Here is a 25,394-nt window from a genome sequence, read left to right as displayed (position 1 = left end):
GCTGACATATAACTGAACGATTGGAAATGACATAACTTTGGTGTTTTTAAAGTTAGGAAGTTGGGATTTTTTATGAGTATTAAGAATGCATCATATTAATAATTTTGGAGAATATAATTTACAGAGTATTCTGCAAGGGTATATCAACTTCGGCTCCGCCCGAAGTTAGCTTTCCTTTTGTGTTTTACCTTGTCTTTGTGCATTGTATGGTGTATTCCCTTCGTGGTTCAGTTCACCTGCCTGTAAACTGTACAAAGAATGTTAAATTCACATAAATTGTGTCAACTAGCTAACAGCCAAACTATTTCGCATTACGCCTTAAAGACAAACCAATTGATTCTATTCGTAGGATCATAGCCGATCATAGGTAATTTATTAATCTGGTGGTGTTGATATAGGTCCATAGGTCCGCTAGGTGTCCTCTGCGAAGAAGAAATTATCAAATGCAAGTGTTTTAGTACTAAAAGAGAACCATAAAGTATTCATCAAGGTTTGAAATTCAAATCAACCCATGCACAAAATGATAATTATATATTTATCTCAACCTTTTTTGTTCTAATCTGATTCTAAATTCGTTTGTGGCAGAAATATTTTCATAAGCTTTTGATTCACTTATTACATAATACGATTTATATTCACGCACTTGTTATACCTACATTCTTAGGTATAAACTAATCAAAATGCAACTGGGTGAGAATACTACCCATCAGTGCTTTTTAAGCAGCCACCTGAGGTATCCGAATCCCCTGCCTTTTCTCTGCCCAATGCTCACTAAACACGTCTCGATGTGTTTTTCGAGTTCTGTAACTCATTTGCAACTAAACTGGGTTCATTAAAGTTAATTTGAACGTGCAACATTGGCATGCCACGCAGTGTAACAACAAGGTGAGGGGGTAAGACCGGAAAATCGGAAAATGGGGAGTGGGGAGTGGGGAGTGGCTGGGTAGTCGGCATCTGGGGTCTCTGGCCTCCTCTGGCACGTGGCTTAGCGTCTATAAGTTTGACATTTGCGCAACGCAAAATGACAACTGCAAACCCGAGTCCTGGCAGAGTTGCAAAATGAAAAAGTTGCCAACACTCTGCTGACATTTGCATTTGTCTTTGTGGGAAGCCAGGGGAATGTCCTGCGGTAAGTAGCAAAAGAAAAACCTTTCAAATTAGGACCAACTCCCGGAGTTCTTGTCGCACGTCTGGGCAGGTAAAAGAAATATGCAAATAATTAGCTTCGCTGCAAAAATTGTATTCGGGAAGTTTGAGACAACCCTGCCTGCAGTTTCTGTCACTAATCAATTTCGTGTGCTGATCCACACACCCTGGAAAGTATGTATACATCCTTTAAAGGAGCAAAAACAAAGACGTAAAGCGAACATTAGGGACATTTGCAATGCCAAGCGTCCTCCATCTTTTATCTCCTTGGCTGGCAGCTTCTCTAGACAGCTTTTGCACACTTTTCCGCTTTTGTTATTCCGCGTATTATGTTACCCATTCCTTGCCACATTCCACTCCCTTGTGCTTTTCCCATGCATGCCACTTACATTTTACTTTACGCGCTTTCCCACGCACCAGAAACGGAATGAGGAATGCCGGGTATCCCGGGAAAAATTCCATTGGCGGCGAGCTGATTGCCTGATATGCTCCACTGGTCGGGTGGTATCACAAAGAAAATGCATGCAGATGGAAAAAATTTCCATGCGTTAGGTAAGTGAAAGGCTGGCAGACAAGGACAGCCGGGGAAAGCGGGGAAAGGGAGTGCTGAAAAGCACTAAAAAGTATTATCTAAATGATAATTTGTTGCTTTGTTTGCTGAGTAATGTAATTTTATATTCCTCCCACACGGCTTCTGCATAATGCACATTGGACATTTTCCACTTCCTTTTTCTTGTAAAATCCCTTAAAACCAAGATATCAGACTTTCAAAAGCTACACAAAAGTTTAAGGACACACATTTATATTTCATACGGGGCGGTAGGGAAAACCCATGACTTTTAAGTCGATTCTCTTGAAAAACGCTTACAAGTTTGATTGTTAGATAGATTTTTCTTTATACATCTTAAAACTATACGATCCAATTTAAAAGTATTAAAATCTCCATTTCCCACCAAAGAAAAATATGACAGACGTATAATTTTGCATTGGATAAAAGGCATTTGACCTGGAAGAAAAATAATAAATAATGTTCAGCAAACATATTTGGATCGTTAAGCATTATTATTATTATTATCAATAACAAATAATGCTATAAAAGCTTTTTTTTTATTCATAAGAACGTACTCAAAATTCAAGAAAGTATACAATTTTTAATTTTTATTTTATTATACATCGTTTAGAGTTACAACACTTCGACTGTATTGAAAAATACCTCATTATTTACCTTATACCTAACTACAAGTTAAAAATCTTTGTTATATACTAACCAATTCAAATTAAAGCTCAGTTCAGAAGTACTCGAATTAACACAATAAATTTAAACATAAATTATTTCCATTTACCTAACTTATAAGCCTTCAAGTTTCCAGTTTAATTTAATTCCAAAAGTCTGACTTTCAATTGATTTATTTGATTCAGCTTGCAAAGGATTAGTAAGTCCGCAAGGGTATTAGTTTCCCACTGTATTATTTTCTGCCACTATTTTAGTTTGCTCAGTCAACCTGCCGGTGAACTGAACAAACAATGTTAAATTCACATAAGTTGTGTCAACTAGCTAACAGCCAAACTATTTCGCATTACGCCTTGAAAGACAATCCAATTGAATGGGATTGCATCGTTTTTGGGGCCGCTTCACCTGCAGCACTCAGCTCATTCGGAATCAATTGGAATTGCAACGCAACTTGCAATGCAATTAAATGCCAAACAAAGTTGGCAAAATTCAATTTGAGAAACTAAAATCGCTGTCGTCTCATCTCGCTCCCTATCTCACCGTCTTCAAATCGTTATTCCTCCTGTTGGCCAGTTGTAGTAGCTGCGGACAAGTCAAAGGCCGAAAGGCAAAAGGCACAAAAAGCCAAAAGCAAAGCTCTGAAATTCAATTCTGTTGCGCTCGATTGCGTTGCATTTCAATATAAATATTTATTTTATTTATATACCAGTGGGCAGGGAGTGGAAATGGGTACGGGTATGGGTATGGCACACACAAATGGACAGAGCGACAAGTTGCAGCTGACAGTAAAAGATGTTGTGGAGCCCATTTGTTTTAGTCAATGGCAAGCACAAAGTCAGTTCGGGTCCACTCAGCCAGTGGAGTTCCAGTTGAGTTCTTGGTATGCCGGCAGCCCAATTGGGAAACCCCTTTCCCTTTCCCCCCTCTTCCCTCCTCTGCCACTGCAGCAGTCGAATTCAATTTTCGAACTGATTTTCCCTGGCATGTGTGAGTGTGTGTGCATTGCATTTCCAACTGCAATCGCCATAACTTTGGCTTAGCCAAGGGTAACCATCTCGAAGTCCTTGTCACAACAAGTGCCCAACGGTGGCGGTGAGGTGGGGGAAAGCTATGCTGGCTCAACCTGATGCAGTTTGGCATTCGGAAAATGCGATTGCAGCCAAACATGCTGGCCAATTTGTACAGCCTAGCGTTAATTTAAAATCATTTTACATACCAACTAGCTGGTCAAATTGTTCGACTAACTCGAAATAAAGTTATCTATTAGCCCAGGATTGAGAAGAGTCGACATTGCATGAGGGTGGAAATCTTTTGGGTCTTGTTTGCTTTTTAGGCACATGGTATAATAATTTTAGTAAAGATTACCAGCATACTGATTTCTAATCAAACTAGTCTTTTAAAGCTAGTTGATTACAATTTAATAGGGGTCTTTTAATTGAAATATATATTCAAGTGCTCTTTTGTAAATTCAAATAAAAACACATTTTAGCGAAATATTAAAGTGACAATCGCACCTAACAATATATTTAAATATTTTTTAAAATTTTTACCATTCCATTTATCTAGTTGGTTAAAACAAATCAACACCCATCAACTCCACAAGTATCCCCACAAGTATAAGAGTAAATTTATAATACAAAATCAAAGATATGAGTTTAGTAAATAAATTAGGTGTAGATCTGCATATTGGTTAAAACATGTTACGTTTTTATCTAAAGAAACCTGATTTTTTTAACATCTATCTACTTGAAAAAACTTAGAGTTGGACTACTATTAATCTTATAAACGAAAACCTCTGATCACCTTCACCTTGCTGCCCTGTGACCCCACGCTTACATACATTCATGCGCTGCCACTTGCATTCATATATATTTTCATGGAGATGAGTATTTCATGCACTCAGCCGCATTAAGTTCGTAATGCCGTGTGTAATTATTCTTTGTTTAAATATTTCACAAAGATGCACTTAAAATGTCAGCGCAAAAAGTGACGCGCTTTCACGCACACAGTAACACATTACCCCGCACACATGTGCGAATGGCAACCTTTGGCTCAAATGTGTTTTCGCCTTTTCTTTTCGCTCGTCCTTTCATTATGATTTCCCGCTCTCTCACCATTTTGCACATTTGCATTTTTATGAACATTTTGCTGCTTACCCCAGACCGCCCTATTTCTATCCCGTTCTGTTGGCCACCTCGCTCTAACTCCCGTAATGCATGTCCTTTATATGCGCATACACTAAATATACATTATGTGCGTGGGCCAGAGTGGGATGGCAAGTGAGTTGGGGAAGAGTGAGCTGTTGTAAGAGTGAGCCGGCATTAAAGTGTATTAAATTACTTAAGCCGGCGGCGAGCAACAACGAAGACATATGCTCAACTTTTAAAGCATAATTTCTCAAGCATAAATCTTTGTGGCTTTTCGCGAACAAACAAAAATTAGTTGCACTCGGCGACAGGCGAGGAATCAGAAAAAGTGCAGAAACAGTGTGGCCAGAGCAAGAGAAATAGCAGGCGAAGGCAACGGTAAATTATGCCCCGCAATATGTCAGCATGTTGCCATGAAGAGACCAAGAGGGAGAAAGGAAATGAATCTAGAAGTGGGAGCGGTACGGACAGATGGTGGCTGCTGCACCCATTGCGTTTGTCACACTGCGGGGGTCACGGCATTTCCCGAAGCCTCACTCCCCCTCCCATGCTTAATCAGAAATTATTTGAAAATGTAAAGTCGACATGTCGACGCACGCACAGCGAGTGCAACCGCAGCACCCCACCCAAGTCCCACCCACAGGCCCGCCCCCGCTGGCAGCTGCAATTTGCACACGCCACGACCCCGTGACCCACTTCGTGCGGAGCGAGAAAGAAATCTGCAACAAGGAGCCAAACAAAAGCCAGATGGAAAACAAAAACCGCCGCCAAAGAATGGAAGAAGAGCCCCAAAGACGCGCACCCAACTTTCATAGACTAATGCAGACTTGGCACCATGCTGAGCGCGACTGGGAAGAAATCCCTACCAAGAGAAGCCCCCATGTGGTGGGTTGGGTGCGGGGGAAGAATGCCGGGCAGGAGCCTGAAACACTGCCAGAGTCGTGGCTCATTTGTTTGGCCGAATCGCACACAAAAGTAAGTCGCAGAACAAGGCAAGACAACTAGAGAATTGCGTCCCAGAATGCCGAAGATTTCCCTACCCTTTAAATCCTTTACCGTGAATGAATATTAGATACCCCAAGTTTTACCATTAATAATTCGATTCTAGTTAAGGTACATAGTTTAGAGTAAGAAACCATTCGTTATCATTTCGATTTTTATTACTTTCGCTCATAAAAATTGTATAGCGTGCTTTTTGGCGACAGTTCATTAGTTCTTCAAGCAGCCGATAAATAAATACACTTAAAATAAATGTAACTCCGAAAACAGGAAATTCGTAAATTCTAGGCTTAATAATTCTAACATCAATGGCGTTTTTTTTAATCTAGTCCCTAAATTAAGGAAAATCTTTCAAAAACTTAGGCCAGCTAACTTTACATTTTTTCTACAAATTATTTATTTATTATATATTTTTAATTCAGCATGTTAATTTATGTATTGTTAGAAGTATTTCCCTCTTCATATATGAACTAACAAGATCTGCTTCTACTTTATACAAAAAACCACATGGTTCAGCTTCTATACTTCCTAATATACTATTTTGTCTTATGCTTCAACAGACTGGCTTTCTGGTATCCTTCCCAATATTCCCTTTCAAAGGGTATCGTTTTCTCATATTAGTTTGCTGTTGGCGAAAGCATGACAAAAGAGGAACCTGCGCCGCCTTTATTTTCATGGCATTCGCTGTGATCCATTTCCACCGCGACTTCATCTTGAACTAGTTGGCAAGTCTGAGTCCTGAGTCCGCGCTGCCACTCCCACTTTTCCCCCGTAATAATAAGTCATGTTAACCGAAAACCGGGCGGTGTCTTTTTGTTGCTTCAGCATCTTCGCCTCCGTATTTTTTCCAGCGCGTGGCATCAACAAAAAACTTTTCGCGCACAATCAGTTGCGTTTCAACATGGCACTGCATCATTGTTGCAACTCCTGCTGTTGCTGCTGCTATTGTTGCCTTTGCTTATAATTTACTTTTACTTGTGCGCTTTGGCTTTGTGCAGCTCGTGTGTCGTGTAAAATATTTGCACAACAGGGGAAAGGAGTAGGGGAGAAACAGGCAACACGACAATGGCACCAACATTAACAAGAATTATTTTTCTGGAAGGGACATGCCCATATAGTCAAGGTTTCTGCTGCCATTGTTAATCAGCAGCTGGTAAACAAAAGTTTCATTGAATCTCGTCAGAAAGGGAGTGCAGCCAAGAAATGGGAATTAAAATTGTTTGTCGGTTTTTTCTTTTAGAAAATATTTTTCAAAACCTAATCAATTGGCACAACAAAATAAAATAAAATTTAAAGCCATATACGAAAAACGTAGTTTTTGGATCACATTTTCAAGATTAAATCTTATTGAAAAGATTTCGGGGCTAAAAGCAAAAATGAAAGCTATAGTCGAGTGTGCCGACTATCAGATACCCTTTACTCTGCAAACTAATTTAAAAAAAAATATACATCCAACAGATGGCGCCACTTGCAAGGTCAGGTATATTTATCCGCTGGCGGTCATTGACAATGTTGAACTCACTTTTTTAATAGCTTTTAAATTGTTCGAATTTAAAAATCTTCGGTGTAGATATTGACCGAATAAATATATACCGATCAAAAACTTTCATCTGTCATGTCTCTACGGAACTTCGCTATTAGTGGTCGTTGGTGGACGTGGCTAATTATTGAAATATATCCGTCCATATGAACGTCGAGGTCTTGAAAACTTTAAGAGCTAGAGATTTTGCATTGAAATTGCTCATCTAATGATGTAATGGCAGTGGTATTTCAATAATTAGCTATTCATCGTGATCACGAATTCATATATATATGTATATACGACTACACTTATTTCCTATACGAGTAACGTGTTCACCTATTACTTTAATGCTATGAAATGAAATAAAACAATTCCCAAATTAAAAACTACATTTGAAATGTCCCCCAAATCAAAAAAGATCAAATAATATATTATTTACTGGGCACACTGGTGGGTGAGTGCTGCACAACTGAGATGTTCTCTGGACCAAAATTGGCATTACAGATTTAGCGTTTCTTGAGATTTGACCTCGTGGTCGGGTCTACGAGGGAACCATGCGCCTCAGCAGCCAAGAACGTTTGCGGGGGAGCCTAAAAGTGGGCGGTAGTTCGGCATCCTTGCGGCTGGGCTGTTGCTTCCTCACGTGTCCGTGGGTCCTCTCCTCGCGAACAATCCTCTTTGGATGGAACTTGGCGTTCCACATCCCGTCCTCGGCGAACAGGGATGGGCATCCGGCAGCCAACTTTCCGGGCTCCGAGGCACAGATCGGGGACTTGCGCAGCATAGAGGATACAAAGCGTTTCAGACCCATTTTCTTTAATTTCAACCGCAAGTGTCGGCTAATTTTGTGAAAAATTTTATTCTTTTAAAAGTCGGTAAGACGTAAAAAGTGCTCTGAGAATGATATCCAAAGTATTAAAATGAATAAAGCGAAGTGAAGTATGTTTCATTGCCCATTGACTCGAAACGTTTTCAAAGGATTTGAGCTGCTGAGTCGGGACTTTCGACTCGTGGAACTCAATTAGGCCGGGGGCACCCGCTCAATTCGATAATCGATTAGATAGCCCATTTTTACGGCGAACTGAGAGCAAGAAAATTGCTTAGCAGCCAGAATTGTTAACCAAGTCATAAATACATATCTGTGCATGTGTGTGGGGTCTGGAAACTTTTGCTCCTGCCACCTCCAAAGGCCCGTCCCAAAATGCAATGTGAGCGCTTTGCAAGTTTTAGCCCACGACCCATTCTCTGCCACATCCACATCCACATCCAGCTAGTCGGGCCACGAAGCTAAAATAATTGATAACAGATTATGTTTTACAATCTAAGCAAGGAGAGATATAATACGAGCATTTTAATGGCCACATGTAGCGGGGCACACGTAGAGAGCCCCCAAACCCGGCCCCCCTCTTCGGCCCAAACTCCGAGTTGCCCGCAAAACGTTTGCAAAACTTAATTATTTCGTTTTGACCTTTTTGTCTTCGTGTGTGTGTGTGTGTGAGTATGTGTGAGTGTGTGCGAGTGTGTGTGAGTGTGTGTGGTGCGGTCGTGGGTTAGGACGGGAAGTGCGCAGAGATGGACAGTTAAAAAAGTTATTTATTTTATGGTCGAAAGTTACTTTGGCCTGTTTTATGGCAGCAAGAGCCGGAAGGGCGAGGAAACTCTAGTTCCCCGGTCCATTGCCAGTGCTGAAAAAATGGCTTTTTAAAAGCTTAAAAGACAGTTACCACAAAATAGACAGCTAAAATTAAAATGAACATGAAAGAAAGCTAATTTCGGCAAGCCGAAGTTTAAATACCCTTGGCTGTTACAACGAAGCTAGGTTGATTTTCCGATACATTTTTCAATCGTTTCTATGGCAGCTATATGATACATTCGACTTATTTTTATATCAACGTAAAATGCATTTCTCAAATCGTTCAAAATAATATAGCTCGGAGTATATGGGTATATTTTAAGAAACAACAATGTTATAATTTTATTTCGATTAATGGCAGCTTTATGAAACACCTGTCCCAGTTTTAAAAAGCTAAAGCCATATATCTGAAATTAAAAAAAAATACCAGAGTATACTCGTACACGCTAAAAAAAAAAAGAAAGTGATCGTGATTGTTCCCTCTTCTCTATTGATTTTAATATTAAATTAACTTTGATAACTTTGTTTTTTTTTAGCATGTATACTCTGGTATTTTTTGCAATTTCTGAAACATGGTTTTAGTTTTTTAAAACTGGGAAAGGTGTTTCATGATATATTATCTAATCGATTCGTTCCGACTTAAATACTCCTGCATCAGAACAAATATTTTTTTGCAATGTTTTATCCTTATATCTCAAAAAGTGAAGGTCTAGTTTGGGTAGAAACGATCAGACGTACATGGCTAGATGGACATGATCAAGAATACATATACTTTATAGACTCCGAAATGTGCCCTAAGCTTTTAAACCAAAATTGTTTGTAATTGTTTGTCATAACATAAAAACAACCAATATTTTCAAAAATAATTTCAACTTAAAAACGCAATGATAAAAACTATATTAAGATAACGTTTTATTAGACTTATTAAAAGAAACCTTAGAAAGCTAAATAAATAATGACATCACTATTGACATAGCAATTAAAAGCGAAACTAGATTTTCCAAGTGAATAATTTTTCTCATCTTTATTTAAGGCTGGTTTCCTTCGACCATCACTGAGTTCATGTCTTGACTCCGTGTGGCCACGTGAATTCACTGTAGCGTGGATCATAAATCAAAAACGAAAAGGGCACAAACGTGGAGCAGAGCTCCCAAGTCATTTTAGGCATGGATCGATATGTGGGAACCGCTCTTCCCTTCCTGAGGATCCACCACGGTGACGGTGCCCCGCATTATCGACTGTTGGGTCGACTGGGCCTGGGACTGCGATGGCGATATGTCCGTGGCGTTGGCCTCCAGCATCGGATCGTCCTGGTTCTCCATCGCCCGCAGCACGGAGTCCTTGAAGAACACGGTCTCGTCGATCTTGCGCCGGTACAGCCCGGTCGGATGCTCCGGATCGAACACTATGTCCGGGCGGATGTCGCTATCGGTGACCAGGACCCGGGCCCCGGGAATCGGGAGGAACTTGAACAGTCGCTTGCGCAACTTGGGCATGTAGGTGACCCGCTGGTGGTCGGGCACCTGCGTCAGCCGGCTGGGGATCAGCTCGGGCAGCTCGATGGGATGGTCCATCAGTCGCCTCTCCGGCGGCAACTTCTGCTTGATGGCCTCCAGCTGGCGGGCGGTCAGCTGCAGCGGTCGCTCGCCATCCTTCCACCGCTCCTGGCCACTGTTGAAGGCGATCTTCTTGTTGTTCTTCAGCTGCTTGCGCATCACCCGCTTGGCCGCGCAGTTGTAGGTGATCTTGGGCACATAGGGTGGCACCGGGTACGTCCGGATGGAGATGGGATGCCGCTGCGGCTGGCTCAGCATGTTGATGTACTTGGCGTCGGCGAACATGTTGATCGGCTTGCCCTGCTTCTTGGAGGCTGTGGGCGCCTTCTGCGGCTTCGGCCTGTCGTGGCGTCCCATTTGAAAGACGTGCCGGTGGCCCTGCCCCTCGACGTGGCGCCAGTCCGGCTCGCAGAGCTGCTTCCGCCCGATCCGCTCGAACGGCTGGCGGCGGAACTTCAAACGCTTCTGGTCGTCGATGAGCAGCTGCAGCCCCGGCACACTGGTCTTTCCCGCCGGACAGGGACACACGTTGGGGTAGCTGGTGCAGTAGCGACCCGGAGCCGGCTCCATGCTGATGTGGCGCCGGATCAGGCGGTTGGGCTTCGTGGGCACGCAGGAGAGCCGCAGGAACAGGTGCGGATTGGGGCGAGCCGTCTTCGTCACGGGCGCCGCGTTCGCCTCCAGCTCAAAGATGTTCGTATGGGTGTCGCATGGACCTGCGTCCTTGGGATCACGCCAACAGCCCGACAAGTTGGAGATCATCGCGTGGGTTGTCGGCCGCCGATCGCGGGCATCTGAAAGGGGAACACTCTTAATGTCGTTTAGATTACTTTAAATTTGTTTCTAATATTTAAAATAGAGACAAAAAGAGAGATTTTTAGACATGGAATGCAATTTACTCACTGTAATTAAGAGAAATAAATGAAAATTTATTGGTTTTCTACCACATTTTGGAACAAGTGTACATTGAAGCCCATATATTAAAAAAGTGCTTTGTGTGTTTTGACCAGGATACCAGTTGTTTTATAACCCCTTGTTAATTAAATTATAAATTGGTATGTAATTTAGCAATAAAAGAACTATTCATTTTTGTACCTTTGCCGGAGGTATTAAAATGTCAGTCAAAAGTTTACAACATACACGTAAATATACTCAAAGATAAAGTATTTTAAACAACTTCAGAAAAACGGTTTAAATTTTATGCAAATTTATCAGAAAATCGACTTAGCTCCATACACATCAAAATCAAAATTAAGTAGTTTCATGGAATATTTAATTGTTGTAGGAGATTGATCAACTTCTAATTGCCGAAGATTGCTTTTTGTTTCTGTTGGAGAAACTAAAATTAAATTTTGTATCAAGTCGATACATTGCCGATTTTAGTTGGCTACCTAAAGACGGTGGTAATATTGCGATCACATTTAGGAACTATTCGGTATTTAGTAAGTATTCGATATGTAGTAATTTATTCCCATTTCATGTGTTTCACTTACTGGACAGGAAGATGCCCTTCTGTAGGTTCTCGCGCTTGAACAGCCGCTCGATTTCCGCGGGAAGTTCGTAGAAGTGATACGGCGGAGGCTTTATTGACACGCGGCTGTGGTTCGTGTGTGGCTTGGCGAAGACGGAGCCCTTGGTGCCCTTCAGCCGGAGGAACGGCTCTGGAAGCACTCCGTAGTGATTCGGGGGCAGCTGCCAGCCCTTCCATTTGGTCATGTTCCGATCGATGTGCAGGCGTCGCCGCTCCGGATACGGATTCTTTGGCGAGACGTCAAAGCCCGTGATATGGCGGTAGTGATCGAAAGTGGCCTTGCTGAACGCCTCTTGGCGGTTCTCTGGGGAAAGGTCTTAACATCCCACCAGTTCTGAAACTCTAAAAACGCTTACCCTTTTGGCAATCCTCATTGTAATGCTGGCCCGCCAGCTTAAATTGCTTATTCAGTCGCGGCAAATTTTCTCTCCTTATGCGATTACCTGGTAGAAAAGATGGAACCAGTTAATAATCCTGGACTCATAAACTCCTTGAGATCCATCCTACGGGACACCATAAAAAGCGGCAGGCTCATCCGAGTGGCCACAAAATTCTGGCGGTCCTCATTATAAATCTTCACTGGCTTCTTCTCCATGCTTGTGGTGTTTAGGTTAGTTCTTAAATATATACATTTATTGAACAGAATCTGACTATGTAGGAGGTAAGTTTTGAACGAAAAGTTTGGTAATAAATTAAGACAGATACGTTTACTACGATGTATACACATATTCCTAAATAGATTGATGCAAAGGAAAATATAAAATTACTAAAATAAATAACAAGTTATTTATGGCCTTTTGTTAATATATGCTAAAAAAGGAAAAGGTAGATTTGGATGTGCTAAAATCCTATCTATCTATCTGTCAAATTTATTGTTCCATTACCATCCTTTTTTAGTTCCAAAAGCAACATTCTGACGGCATGTGCTGTTACATATTTATGAATATAATGAATTCACTTGGAATACACTTTACCAGCGTATTCATAACCAATTCCATGTTCAATTTATTGTTTGTTTATCCATTTGTAAGGACAACCAGAGCCATCAATTCAGTCCAATTTAAATTGCAGACCATTCGACAACCAAATAATTCGGTTACTTTACCCAGATAACTCCCATCGGATGGATGTTTGTAAATATATCACCCAGCCATCACTCCGCCCCCTCCCCCTCCCACACATATAGTGGCCACATAATTAGCGTAGCCAAGCGAACTGATTAACTTGCATTCAACGATTTTCAATTGAATTTTGCAGTTCGTTGATTTGTGCCAAAAAAAGAATGCGACTGAATACAAAAAATCCGCAACAAAAAGTTGTGTACGAGTGGAATGAAAACGGAGACTGCCGTGCAATTTCAATCAGCCGCGAAGGGCGGGTAAAAATGGGCGGGGAAAGGGGGCGGCAAAAGGAGGCGTGACCGCAGCCGGAGAAGCCTGAAGCGAAGCACTGGCTTTTTGCTGCACCGAAGAATGGGAAAATATGCAGCCGGGCAAATGATGAATGTGAAATGTGCCATTAATTAATTTGATTAAATGCAGGCAATCAGCCGAGCGAGGGCAGCCCAAGGGGTTCCGGTGAAGTGGGGCGATATCGAGAAGTGGGGGCGGTCGGGTGTTAAAAACGCCAGTTAAGAATACGTCAGCCCCAACATGCAACTTATGACAAGGGAAGCGCAGACAAAAATCAAGAATCAAATTTATTTGATTAAAATGGGAAAATGTCTGTTCGCATGTCATTAATACACAGTGGGTGAGTTAACAAGGGTAGTACTAATAATATTTTAAATCACAAGAATAATTGTTTTTACCTCATTGGGTTTACCACTCAATAAAAAATAGTACAAACAAATTTATTAATTATATTATTTTATTTTTTACATAAAAATTAAAAATTTGTCATTGCGATTACCTAAACATTTTTTTAATTTATCTTTACTACATTTAATAATTTATTATCGTTTAACAAATTGTTTTGTTTTAATTTTTGCATGAATTTATTGTTAACATTTACTATTACTTTTAAAAAACACTTTGGAATTTAGCCTAATTCACTAAAAAACATTTCAATTTTCATTACGCTTTTTCGGCGTCTGCGTAGGTTCTTATGACCTTCGGCTTGAGATCGTCCTTGCCGCCTTTTCCGCCCTTCCCGCCTTTTGCCTTTTTGGCGGCCTTCTTGGCCTTCTTCGCTTCCCTTTTAGCCTTTTTAGCTGCCAATCTATCACGTTTAGCCTTCTTGCGCAACTCCACTGTAAATATATTAAAAATACATATATTTTTATGTTTATAATCCAAGAGTCTAAGATACTAAATAAAATGTTTATAAAAATATTTGGGTTTAATTAAGTTAATTGGCACCCAATAGGGTACTTACCTTTGACAATCCGGGCGGTTGCCAAATTAACTGGCATCGGGGCGCACTTGAAGCCCGCGGGCGGCGCCTTGGTCAGACGGATAAACCGGTTTCCGGTGGCATAGAGCATGCCCAAACAGGCCTGAGGACGGATGCGACTCTTGGGCCAGTTGGTGAAGTAGAGGTCCTTCAGCTTGATCTGCGTCTTTTTCACGCCCTCGATATCCCGCCAGTAGTACATCTCCCGCGCTTTGGTCTGGTCGTGAATCTTCCAGCTGTGATTGGGCGGGTACTTCTGGTAGCTGGTCATGCAGCTGGGCCTGTCCACGAAGAACCAGACATCCGCATTTGGGTAGAACTTCATTTTGGCTGCTAAGTCTTAATAGCGATTAAAATTTAAAATTTAAGCAGAAATTTGGGGTTTTTTTGAACTGGTTTTTCGAAGAAAGATTCTAAATATAATGAGTAAAACAAAAAAAATACCTGTCAATAGATATAAACAGCTTTAAAATCATGGATACCTTGATAAAGGTATACAAATTATAAAAGACTAAGAACAGTAAACTCCATTGCCTGCATAATTATACAATAATTAAGTTCAGCAGGTAAACTTGTGTTAAACATAAACTTAAATATTGAAAAGCTAAAATAACAATTTGGCACAACTAAAATGTAAACCAAAAAAGTTAAAAAAAAATAAAATTAATTAATGTAATTGCATTTTAATTTGTATTCTTGATGTGTGCGCTCCTTATAATAAAAACTCGAACATTTAAAACATAAGGGTTAACAGTGAGTATGCTAAACTCTGTAAAACTCCCATTGAATTTGTTTTAATAATAACTTTACCTTATACTCGTAAAAATAATATATATTTTTTTTTTATTTGGGTGATGTGTTTCCTAACATTTTTTTATAAATTAATGATTTTTGCCATCAACAACAAGCACCAAAAAAAGAGAGAATAAGTTAAAATTAGTTATTTTCCTCTAGTCTTATCTGCTTAAAATGTATTTAATTCCGCCTGCGAGAATTAAACTTAACTAAAGCAGCAAACTACCGGCTAGTTAATGCGCTAGTTACTCTCCGCCGTAAAAACTAAGCAGGCACTTGCTGCTAAAAAGTTAAGCTCGTTAGGAGAAGGAGGAAAAGTCTCCTGACTTGTCACACTAAAGCGACAAAGGTGATGTCGAAAAACTGTCAATTAAGTTTAATTATTTTATGCTGCAAGAGAGTGGAGATGGAGGTCCTTTCCACACACACACACACAGACACACTAACGCAGGGACACGGGCAGCTAATGTGCAAAAGGCGTCTTATGCAAACCAAAAGGGATTGAGGATGGGGGGGTCGAGGTTCGCCGAGGCTAAGCAAAGTCAATTATCCAAGCAGCTTTGATGCAAGTAATTGGCATAATGAAATTTCCTCTCCAGCCAACACGACAAGGACAACCGCAAAGAATAGAAGCCGCAGCAGGAGCAGTGGCAGTAACCATAACCGTATTAGCATATTGGGGAGGGGGGTTTTCGGATGGCCCGGGGGTTAACTGACAAGCCGTGGCTTTTTTAGTTCTTGCCCTGCGTATTGAGTAAATATTTAAACACTCCGCCATCTGTCGCACAATATTAATAGCATGCATCCGGGCGCAACTTGAACTCAACTCGACTTTTTCCCTTCTCTTTTGGCCAAGAAAAAAGGACGAACAGTTGCAGCCAGTGGCCCCAAAGTGCAAATATGTTGCGGCCAAAGCCGCAAAAACGTTTAAATATTTTATAAGCCAAAGGCACTTGCCAGCCCGAGTTGCAACTGAGCCAGAGCAGCCGAAAGAGGAGAAGGAGCAGCTAACTGCTGCAGTTACCAAATCGTCAACAACTAAGGCAGACAGGACATATCCACACACACACATTTATCTATATATATATATATATCTCAGTCTAATGGGAATCGGTTCGGGTTGGTTGTTGAACAGTGGAGGGTATATTGGCTGAGAAAGGCGGCTTAGTGCAGATCTATTTGGTATTTTCCGTCGCAAGCTGGAGCTTGTAGAACCTTAAATTCCTTCGGAATTTGTCCACGGAAGCCAGAGATTTGTTGTAGATATCCAATGAGTTTTGGATTTTCAACTCCAAACAATGTTGACAAGCATGTTTCTGGTGAAAATAATTTAAATAATATTTAAATGTACGGTGCTTAAGTTATTAAACTTTAATATTTTAAATACGTATATACTTTTGACAGAAAAAAAAATAATTAGAAAACAATTGCATTTGACAATGCAATTAAATTACTAAGAAATTGGTTTCATTGGTGGAACTTGTTTACAGATGCTTTTATTTCCAAAGTATTTTATTTTTTTAATTTCAATGGTAACTGTAAAAAATTTTATGATTAAAAAAACTTTCATTTATAAATAATTTAAAATGAAAGTGTCTACTCAAAATCGAACTTTTACATCCTGCTGGATGACCCCAAGTCGGTATGATCTTTTCCTGTAATCTCTCTAAATACCCCGACTCCTTTCAGTTGATTCTGTTGCTATGTTGCCCAGCTCGATGGCATTCCCCTAATGCCATGAATTTTCGTTGGTTGCATTTCAGGGAGCCGGCAGCCCGTCACCCCCTCTGCACCACCACCAAACCAAGGGGATACTGCACATTGTCTTTGGTGGTTGCGGTGGTGATTGTGGCGATGGTGGCGATGGTGGTGATGGCAGTGATGGCGGTGCTGGTGGGGCTGGCTGCATTGTTGCATTGTTTCGGTTGCATATGAACGACAGCTTTCCACACTTTTTATCGCTCCGCTCTGCTACTTATTATAGCATTTTTCTCCGCTTTCTTGGCTTTTGTGCGCAAATTTCCATGGGGAGGCTGAGCCGCGGAGTTTTCGAGCTGTTGAGCTGATTTCGCCGGGACATAATACGACACTTGTAAAACATTCAGTAACTTAAAGCCGAACGCCGAGTCCTTTCACTCCCACTCCCACCTCTTCAGTCCCTCTGAAATTATCGTATTTCAATTGAATTTCTCACATGCGATTTGCATAATTGAATTTGGTCTTGCAGGGCCGCCATCAGATGGTGGATAATTTATGGGAGCCAAAAACCAAACGACAACTCCGGTTTGAGCCGCTCATTTCTGGATAATTATGCCGCCGAAGATGCGTCTGCTTTATTTTTATCGATGCGCATTAAAAGGCTTTTAAAATTTATTGATATTACCGACTCTATTAAATTATGCCACCACCTCGGCGACTGAACACGCCGGCTCTTTGTGTTTGTTGGTGGTTCGAGGTTTGAGCTCCGAGTGCTGCTGTTTTTGCTGCCTTGTTGCCTTTACAGCCTGACTGACTGACGCCTGGCGATGGCAGCAAATTTTCCATGTCGCCAGTGGCAGCACCAAACAGCAGCAACAGCAACATCAGTGCTGCGTCCGTTGACTGGCAGCAAAATTGGCAATTCCAAAGCATCAACGACGGCGACTTTTGCCATTGCCCATGGGAGGCTGTGGGCGGCTGGTGTCGTTTAAGGCGTGGCACGAGGCTGGCGCAAACTCAATTTGTGTGAAAAATACTTTTAGTTACTGTGCATATTTTAAATGTTACACAGCGGCAGCCACAAAAGCAGCAACAACATCAACAACGCATCGCCATCAGCGTGATGTGAATTTTGTTTTATATGTATTAAAAAACAAAATTTTAAAATTATATTGCACACAACGGGGTGCGTGGGAGAGAGGGAGATGGCAAGCGTGAGCGGTAAGCTGAATATGGGATAAATTAATGCATAAAGACTGGCAGCCATTGAAATCAGTTTATTATGCACACTCACACACACACACATGCACAGTGTCGGCATACGTGTCGTATGATTGATAAATTTGCACTTTGAAAGCACTCAAAATGTATAAAGAGGAAGGCGAACTAAGAGAAGACCCGCCCCACGATCAGAGATATTCCAATACTAAAGTGTAAATAATCATTACAAAAATGTTCAAATCCGCGAACATATCGTTCACAATGAACCTTAGAAAACGATTGTTTTTACTATACATTAAGAATTAAGAAAGAATATTGTATTCAAATAAAGCACACTTGGTCTTCAACAAAAAATTCATTATGGTAAATTTAATTCGTTCATTGATACAACCAGCCCTTATAAAACTAAATGAAACTATGGTATTATTATATAATTGTTTTAAAAATATTGTTTTATAAAAAGTCATACGCCAAGATATTTTATATAAAAGGAAAATATAAGCCAAATATCTTTAATTTTTATTGCATTAAGGGATAAAAGTTAACTTACTACTGTGTAAAAATGACTGTAACTGACTAGTTTTTAAATTACCATGTAGGCCCAAAATAATTAAAATTCATCTCGCATATATGGTTAGAAATAGTCACAAATAAATTTCAAAGGCATTAATAGCTAAATGGTTCTTGCCATATAATTACAATTCATAGTGCATTATTAGCACGCAATATAATTGTAAAAATTCGATAAAAAAGTAAATAAGTATTAGCTTATTTACAAATATATGAACACTTTTTTATCCAGCATTTGTTCGCCAAGTAATTAGAATGCATCACGCATCAAGGGGATTGAAATAGTCACAAAGAAGAGGCAAAGGGAATCACATTTTGGCCAACATCACACTTCATTAGCACAGGTTATCGCGCTGTCTGCTGGCCGAAATGTGTGTGCCGGCTTCCATTGGGAAATTTCGCATGCACATGGCGCAGACATTTGAAAAACGGCCAAAGCAATGGGAAATGGAGATGCCCATGCCGAGTTCGGGAAAACCCCCGAAAACTGTAAAACTCCCAGGCACGAAAAAACTGCAAAGTTCGAAAACAGACGCTGACTCGAGCGGCGAAGGATTTTCGGGGCGAGGAGGTCTGAGATCCTGGGGGCGGGGCAGGATGCCTCTGAAGTGGCAGACACGTAACCCCTTTAGCTGGTGTCAAAGGCAACATACAAATTCGAAGCTCCAACAACAGTTCTAGACCGGCAAAAAAGAATTAAGGAGTCGGGGCACACTGGGCGCCATAAATTATGCAGTGCGCGGTGGATGCTGCAATCTGATGCCCTTCTGGCCCCCATTCCGCCGCCCATTTGCCCCTCCCCTGCGTTTGGCTGCATTCAATTTGAACCACTCCGCATCCCCAAGCCCGCAAATCCCCTTTCCCGGGCTCAATTGCCCGGGCGGAAGTAGCAATCCAAGCTCATCCATGGAATGTGCCATCCAACGGGCCGGGCTGGCTCCTCAATCATCAATCCGCGAACTAGCAGGCAAAAACTGCAACAAGAGTTGGTCCGAACTAGTGAAGCCAATTGGAAAAAGGTCATGGAAATTCGGGCGGAACACAATCGAATTTGCGACCTGATTTGGGCAAGAAATCTGAGATTTCGGGGGACAAAATCCTAATGAGTAAATGCTTGACAGGTTCTCTGTTTCAGCCGCTAATTAGGATCATACAACTTCATACATGTAAGAGACACATAATAGTAGAAAGTGCATTACAATTTTAAAGTTATTATAGTGCCATTCATTATGTGGGATAACCTCCTACTTTTTTCTTTTCTACTATGAAAACGAAATTTGTAAATACAGCCACGCCCAGAAAAAAGTGTATTGTTAACTTATTGCGTTAATTTCCTAACAATACATAAATTAATTAAAACAATGTCAGGATTGAAGCAAACATTTATTGTATATGTACTTTAATCCACCTTAATAAACAATATCGTTTAATTTGCATTTATAGTAATTCAACATTTATTGTTTTGCGGCACACTTTTTTAGAATGTTTGAAAGCTATCAGTTTTTATTACCTGATCTGCAAATAACTTGTTAAGACTGCCCACTCTGTCTCGCTGGGCTTTTAATTAGCTCTCACTCACTTAAGTTGACTTGACAGAATTATGATTAAACTAATATTAATTATCCAAGGCGCCGAGACACTCTAGGGATCCGCCAGTGGAGGCCAGTTCAAGTAGTTAACTCCGCGCGGCGCCTGCAAATGTCATCAATGCCAAAGTGCGAAGTACTCAGGGCTGGAGCTTGGGGGGATAGGTGCTCCGTCAACGCATAATCGAGTTCCCTGACTTTAGGATATATACTTCCACTGCAAGAGAAGATATGTTCTTAAAAATAAAGAAAAATTTTAGATTTTTATACGCACAATGTGTGCATATTTTAATGTATGCAATTCCAAAAATTTGTAATTTAAGTGAATTTTTTAATTGAAACCACTTCAATACGCTAAAGGTGTCTAAAAGTATGCAACAATACATGATGAGCCTGCAAATATGATTAATCAATTACGAAATACGAAAACATTTTTTTACGGCCTACTTTTAGACACCTTTATAAGGGATTTAAAAATCTATTGATTTCTTTGTGCACTCCAGAGTATTGTTTCAACAGGATCATTTATAAAACTAATTTCTAATGGTCTTCCGAAGCAAGGGGTCCTTCAATGGCCATATTATTTAATTTTAATATTCAATATAAAAACTTTGATATGTATTTAATCGCCTCGACCCCTTCAAAAACTGTTATGGACTACGCTGCTGACTGGCCATCAACACATTCTTTTCGCTTCCGTTTCCGATTTTCCTTGGATCCTTTGGTTGACTTCAACCAACGTCTTCATTAGCTGGAATATTTGTCTCCTTTTTGTCTCTCTCTCTCTCTCTTTCTCTGTTCCCTTGAGAGAGAGCAGTAAAGGAAACTAATAATTAACACTTTTTACTGCCAAGAGTCGATAATTGAATTACAGAGTGCAGTCAATGGCAGTTTTAACCCTGCAATTTCATTTCGCCTTCATCTTGTTCTTCATCAGCAGGCCCTTCGACCCCTCTTTAAGTTTTTAGCAGCTGCCAGAAAAATATACGCAAATGCAATCGCTTATACACCGAAAAACAACAAAAACAAATCCAAAGGCAAAGGCAAAAATTCAAATGCAGCAGGACCAACCCAAATGAATCAAAAAAGGGGCGGATAAGGGGGATTAAGGCGAAGGAAGAGAAGGGGAAGGAGAAAGGCGCCAGCATTCGGGATTCTTGCATAAAAACGTTTAATTAAAATTCAAGAGGTTTTGTTTTCAGAAGCTGCAAGTTTTTGTTTTACTTTCCCCCCTCTCAACCCCTTCACCCCATCAGTGTGTGTTTGAACGTCTTGAGTAATAGGTTCCCTTATCCGAGGGGGGATTGTGGGTGGTGTTTGGTGGGTGGTGGGTGGTGGGTGGCCAGTGGGTGAATATCGGGCTAAAGAACGAGGGTCAGCTATGCAAATTGGTGTCTGTTTTGGATCGGCGTTAATTACTTTGAAGTAAAGTGCAAGCGACTAGCAAGTGGAATCGAGAAGCGACAGGCTGGAAAAGAGTAGAAGGAAGATATGAAGGCGATGTGGAAATTAATATGAACACAATAGCAAGAAGTGCAATAACGATTTTGAACTATGCCAAAAACAAGTTAAGATACTTACATCAATTTACATCGAAGTCAATTACATAATATTACTTTTACCATAACTAGATAATATTAATGGCTTTTAAAAAATTTTCCAATTGCTTCTGTTGACTGTAAATATATTTTCCAAAGAAACTAGGCTCATAGCCTAAATTGTTCCTGAAACAGCTCAAGACCATTAATAAAATTTCAAAAACTCCTTCTTGTAAAACAAAACTACGGTAGTTTATAGTTCCAAGATTTAACAAGAAGCTATAGTCGGGTGCCCCGACTATCAGATACCGTTACTCAGGTAAAGGGAGTGCGGGGAGATGGAGATAGAAACTTTGATCACGCATAACTTTTAACGAATGGTCCGATTTGAAAAATTTCTTCTACATTTCGATAGGTATTGGTAAACACAATAAAACTGCATTTTACTTTTCCGAAATATTAAAATTTTAAAATCGTATAGGTTGTGGGCGTTAAAGGGGGCGTGGCACCTTTTGAAACAAACTTGCGCTGCGTAGGAACTCCTAGAATCTACATGCAAAATGCCAATCTTCTAGCTTTTATAGTTTCCGAGATCTCAGCGTTCAACGGAAAAAAAAACGGACAAACGGAAAGACAGACAGACGGACAGACGGACAGACGGACATGGCTATATCGACTCGGCTAGTGACCTGATCAAGAATATATATACTTTATAGGGTCGGAAACGCTTCCTTCTAGCTGTTACATACTTTTGCACGAATACAATAACCCTTTTACTCTACGAGTAACGGGTATAATGATAATTTATATATGGCTTTTGTTCAGAATTTAAGAAACTCTTATCGGTTAAAATCAGAATCAATGATGAATGCAACATTTTGCCTGTCCTTGATAATTTTCCATAAATCCCGAGTAAAAGTAAGGAATCCCCTGAGAATCCTTAGCTCTTTTGCACCCTGTCTCGCTCCTCTTTTCCTCCCATCGACACTTTTGTGTGTCGATTGGCAAAGCAAACAGGGAAGTAAATTTGAAAATCCAATTTGCATTTCCATCAATAATAACGGCCGCACAAAGGAATATTAGACGAAGACGATTCTGCCCGTCTGCCCCGCCTGGTCCCTCTTCCCTCCCTCGATGCGTTTTGGGACAAACACGAAGAGCAGAAGGGGCCAGAGGGGGGAGGGAGCTGAGGAAGGAGCCGTCAAAAAATTTACCAATCATTAAAAATACTTCCACTTCCGTTTCCTGTGCGCACCATTTTCTAATGCGCCGCCTTAGCTTCCGTTGCCACACAGAGAAAAAAACTTTTAAATATTAGTTCCATATGGATACTTAAATTTAATATTTAAATGTTTCAGATCGCTCCATAATAGTTTTAGTCATTGGTATCTCAAATGAATCGCTTTAAAAAGTTATGTGATTAATTAGGTTTTTAAGTTAGATTGTTAAAATAATTTTTTCTTAACGTTTAAAAGATTGCCTAGGGCACTTAGATAACTAACTTTGGTTTTATTCCGTGGTGGTAATAAATATTCTTAATTATTTCAAATCGAAACTGTTTTTATCTGTTGTGGCACAAAAAAAGGTTGTTGCTTTAAAAAGCTGTTGCTTTATAGGGTTTTTTGTTCATAAATTATTCAATGTTATTGTCTCGGTTGTTTTTAAGTCGGCTTTTTGTTGTTCAGCAAATTTCTATGGAGGCTGGATTTGAATTGCGTTTAAATTGGCATGCAACAGTTTATTGATTTGACAGAAGTAAAAAAACCAAAATTGATATCAGTATTCATCTTTCTTCCCTGTGCACTGAGCCTCCCTCCTCAGTCCAAGCCTCCCATTCAGCCCCCTCCAAAAGCTTTGTTTGAACAGCTAATGCTGGCCACGTTCCGTTGTCGTGGACCGGCTCTGGCCTGCCACAGTTAGTCATCTCGCGCTGCTTTATGTAATTTATATCCTTGCTGCATTATCCTTTATTTACTTTACTTTTTAGCATTATATTTCCCGCAGTTCTTCTTCTCTTTGGCTTGGACCGCTCCACTCGTGGGTTTGCCTGGCAAATTTATGTATAAAAATGAGCGAAATTGCAGAACACATTTTTTCCATTACTGAAAATAAATGTCTGAAGGATGTGCCAAGGCCCAGTCGACGCAGCAGGACTCCTGCCATTGCTCCAGCTTCATCTGCTGTCTTAGATAGAAAAAAATCGCTTCTTACTGATGAGCTTCAATGAATTCAATCAGAATTCATTTGAATACAGTCCGTGCATACCAAAAAGGCGAGATTAAGTGGCCAAGCCGAGTCGAGGAGTCCAAGTCGAAGTCGAAGTCGGAACCGGAGTCGAGTGAAAGTGTGGAGGAGTCAACTCCTTTTGAGTAATATGCTTGTGGCCTGGGCGGAGCAGAAGTGGTCCAGCTTATCCCCCACTGCACTCCCTGGATCCCCGGACATGACGCTGACGAATAAGTAATCAGCGCTAAGTTGGTAATTGAATGCCCTGCCAAGGCTTCCTTAAAGTAATTCCTTTTCCTTTACCTCGGTCAAGTGCGTCTCCATCGCAGGGCGACAAAAGTAAGAACTGAAACAAGACCTTTCCTGAGGACTGGGCTGGATGATGTCAGGACCCTCCAAGGAAGACACCTGCTGACAGTCACTAAAAGAGAGGAAAAAGAATTAAAGGCACATATGCAGCAAAGTGGGCGGTGGAATCAAGGGCCCAAGGCCACCATTCAAACAGGGGAAACAATAAGCAGATAAAAACAGAGCGAACCGGGCCACTTTGTTGCTGAAAAGCCATCCAATACTCTTTACAAGCTGACACCCCAAATTGTCATCTAAATAATTCCAAATACTTAAATGTTTATTGAGATAAAATATTTTAGGATTGTTCATAAGAATTTTGACAAAAATTGTTTCTGTATTTAATGTAAAAATACACTTCTGACTAAAGAAAAATAACTGCTATTTTATATAAAAAAATAACCAAAATTATAACTCATATTATTGCTGCAATAAAGTCTTAAAAACCGCTTAAAAACTTGTGAGTCTAACCCTCTATCAAGGTACAAAGATTTTAAACTTTAAGATAACAAATTTCAGATACCCAAAATAAATAAATATTTGTAAATAAAGCATGTTATAAAAACTTGATTACAAAAAATAATTTAAACAGTTTAAGAACAGAAATTGGTAGAGGGCTTACAAGTTTCTAAAATATTGTAATTGAATGACAAATGTATAACATAGGAAAAAAAATTATTATAGCTTAGTTAAGAATAAAAATATTGTGCTTAACACAAGACAAATCAAGACAAATTGATTCTTTTCAGGTGGATATCCTCTAAGTATAGACTAAAAGTAGTTCGTCCTCATTCTGGCTTAAATATATTTCATTAACCGGAAATAGGCATATTTACCAATTAAATAAATTGCTAAAGCTTTCAGATAAGCCGAGATACCTTGAATGGCGTATGTTATTCCGAAGAAGCGGAACAGACAGAATCCGGCAGACATTGCGTAACATGAAGTCGCAAAAATTATGTACAGAGATTAAGAAAGTAAACCGTTATCTGCCAACGCCCCCGGCCAAGAAAAAGGGGAGGGGCGGCCAAAAATGTGAGGAGAGGGGGCGGAAAATTGGATGGAGGGGGCGCAATCCGTGTTGACAGTTTCCGCTGCAGGCGATTCACGCAGGGGCGGGGGAAAAACATAATGAAATTATGTATTTTCTGGATATTTCGTGTGTGGCAGATGAGCTCGGCTACGTAGGAAAGATTTCCTTCTGTTTTATGTGTGTACGAGGGAATGAATCTTAAAATTTCCTACAATAATAA

The 25,394-nt window shown here is 40.4% G+C and overlaps 3 protein-coding genes across 3 annotated transcripts; all 3 read right to left on the bottom strand.

The window, feature by feature from the left end:
- Positions 1–7,454: 7,454 nt before the first annotated feature.
- LOC108044731 lies at positions 7,455–7,960 on the bottom strand. The gene has a single exon (XM_017123841.2). It carries the CDS (start codon positions 7,854–7,856, stop codon positions 7,587–7,589), a length of 270 nt encoding a protein of 89 aa, XP_016979330.2. The 5' UTR covers positions 7,857–7,960; the 3' UTR covers positions 7,455–7,586.
- A 1,727-nt stretch (positions 7,961–9,687) lies between these two features.
- Positions 9,688–12,430, bottom strand: LOC108041939. The gene is made up of 4 exons (XM_017120007.2): positions 12,273–12,430; positions 12,122–12,208; positions 11,728–12,069; positions 9,688–11,028 (listed from the first exon to the last, which is right to left on the bottom strand). Exons 1-4 carry the CDS (start codon positions 12,358–12,360, stop codon positions 9,839–9,841), a joined length of 1,707 nt encoding a protein of 568 aa, XP_016975496.1. The 5' UTR covers positions 12,361–12,430; the 3' UTR covers positions 9,688–9,838.
- A 1,313-nt stretch (positions 12,431–13,743) lies between these two features.
- Positions 13,744–14,590, bottom strand: LOC108041538. The gene is made up of 2 exons (XM_017119469.2): positions 14,142–14,590; positions 13,744–14,016 (listed from the first exon to the last, which is right to left on the bottom strand). The coding sequence occupies exons 1-2, from the start codon at positions 14,482–14,484 to the stop codon at positions 13,841–13,843; spliced, it is 519 nt and encodes a 172-aa protein (XP_016974958.2). The 5' UTR covers positions 14,485–14,590; the 3' UTR covers positions 13,744–13,840.
- Between the last annotated feature and the right edge of the window lie 10,804 nt (positions 14,591–25,394).

Source organism: Drosophila rhopaloa, unplaced genomic scaffold (genome assembly GCF_018152115.1).
Source record: "Drosophila rhopaloa isolate 14029-0021.01 unplaced genomic scaffold, ASM1815211v1 contig_115, whole genome shotgun sequence".
Taxonomy (NCBI): Eukaryota; Metazoa; Arthropoda; class Insecta; order Diptera; family Drosophilidae; genus Drosophila; species Drosophila rhopaloa.
The sequence above is the reverse complement of the archived record's forward strand: the minus strand, read 5'-3'. Positions and strand labels throughout refer to the sequence as shown.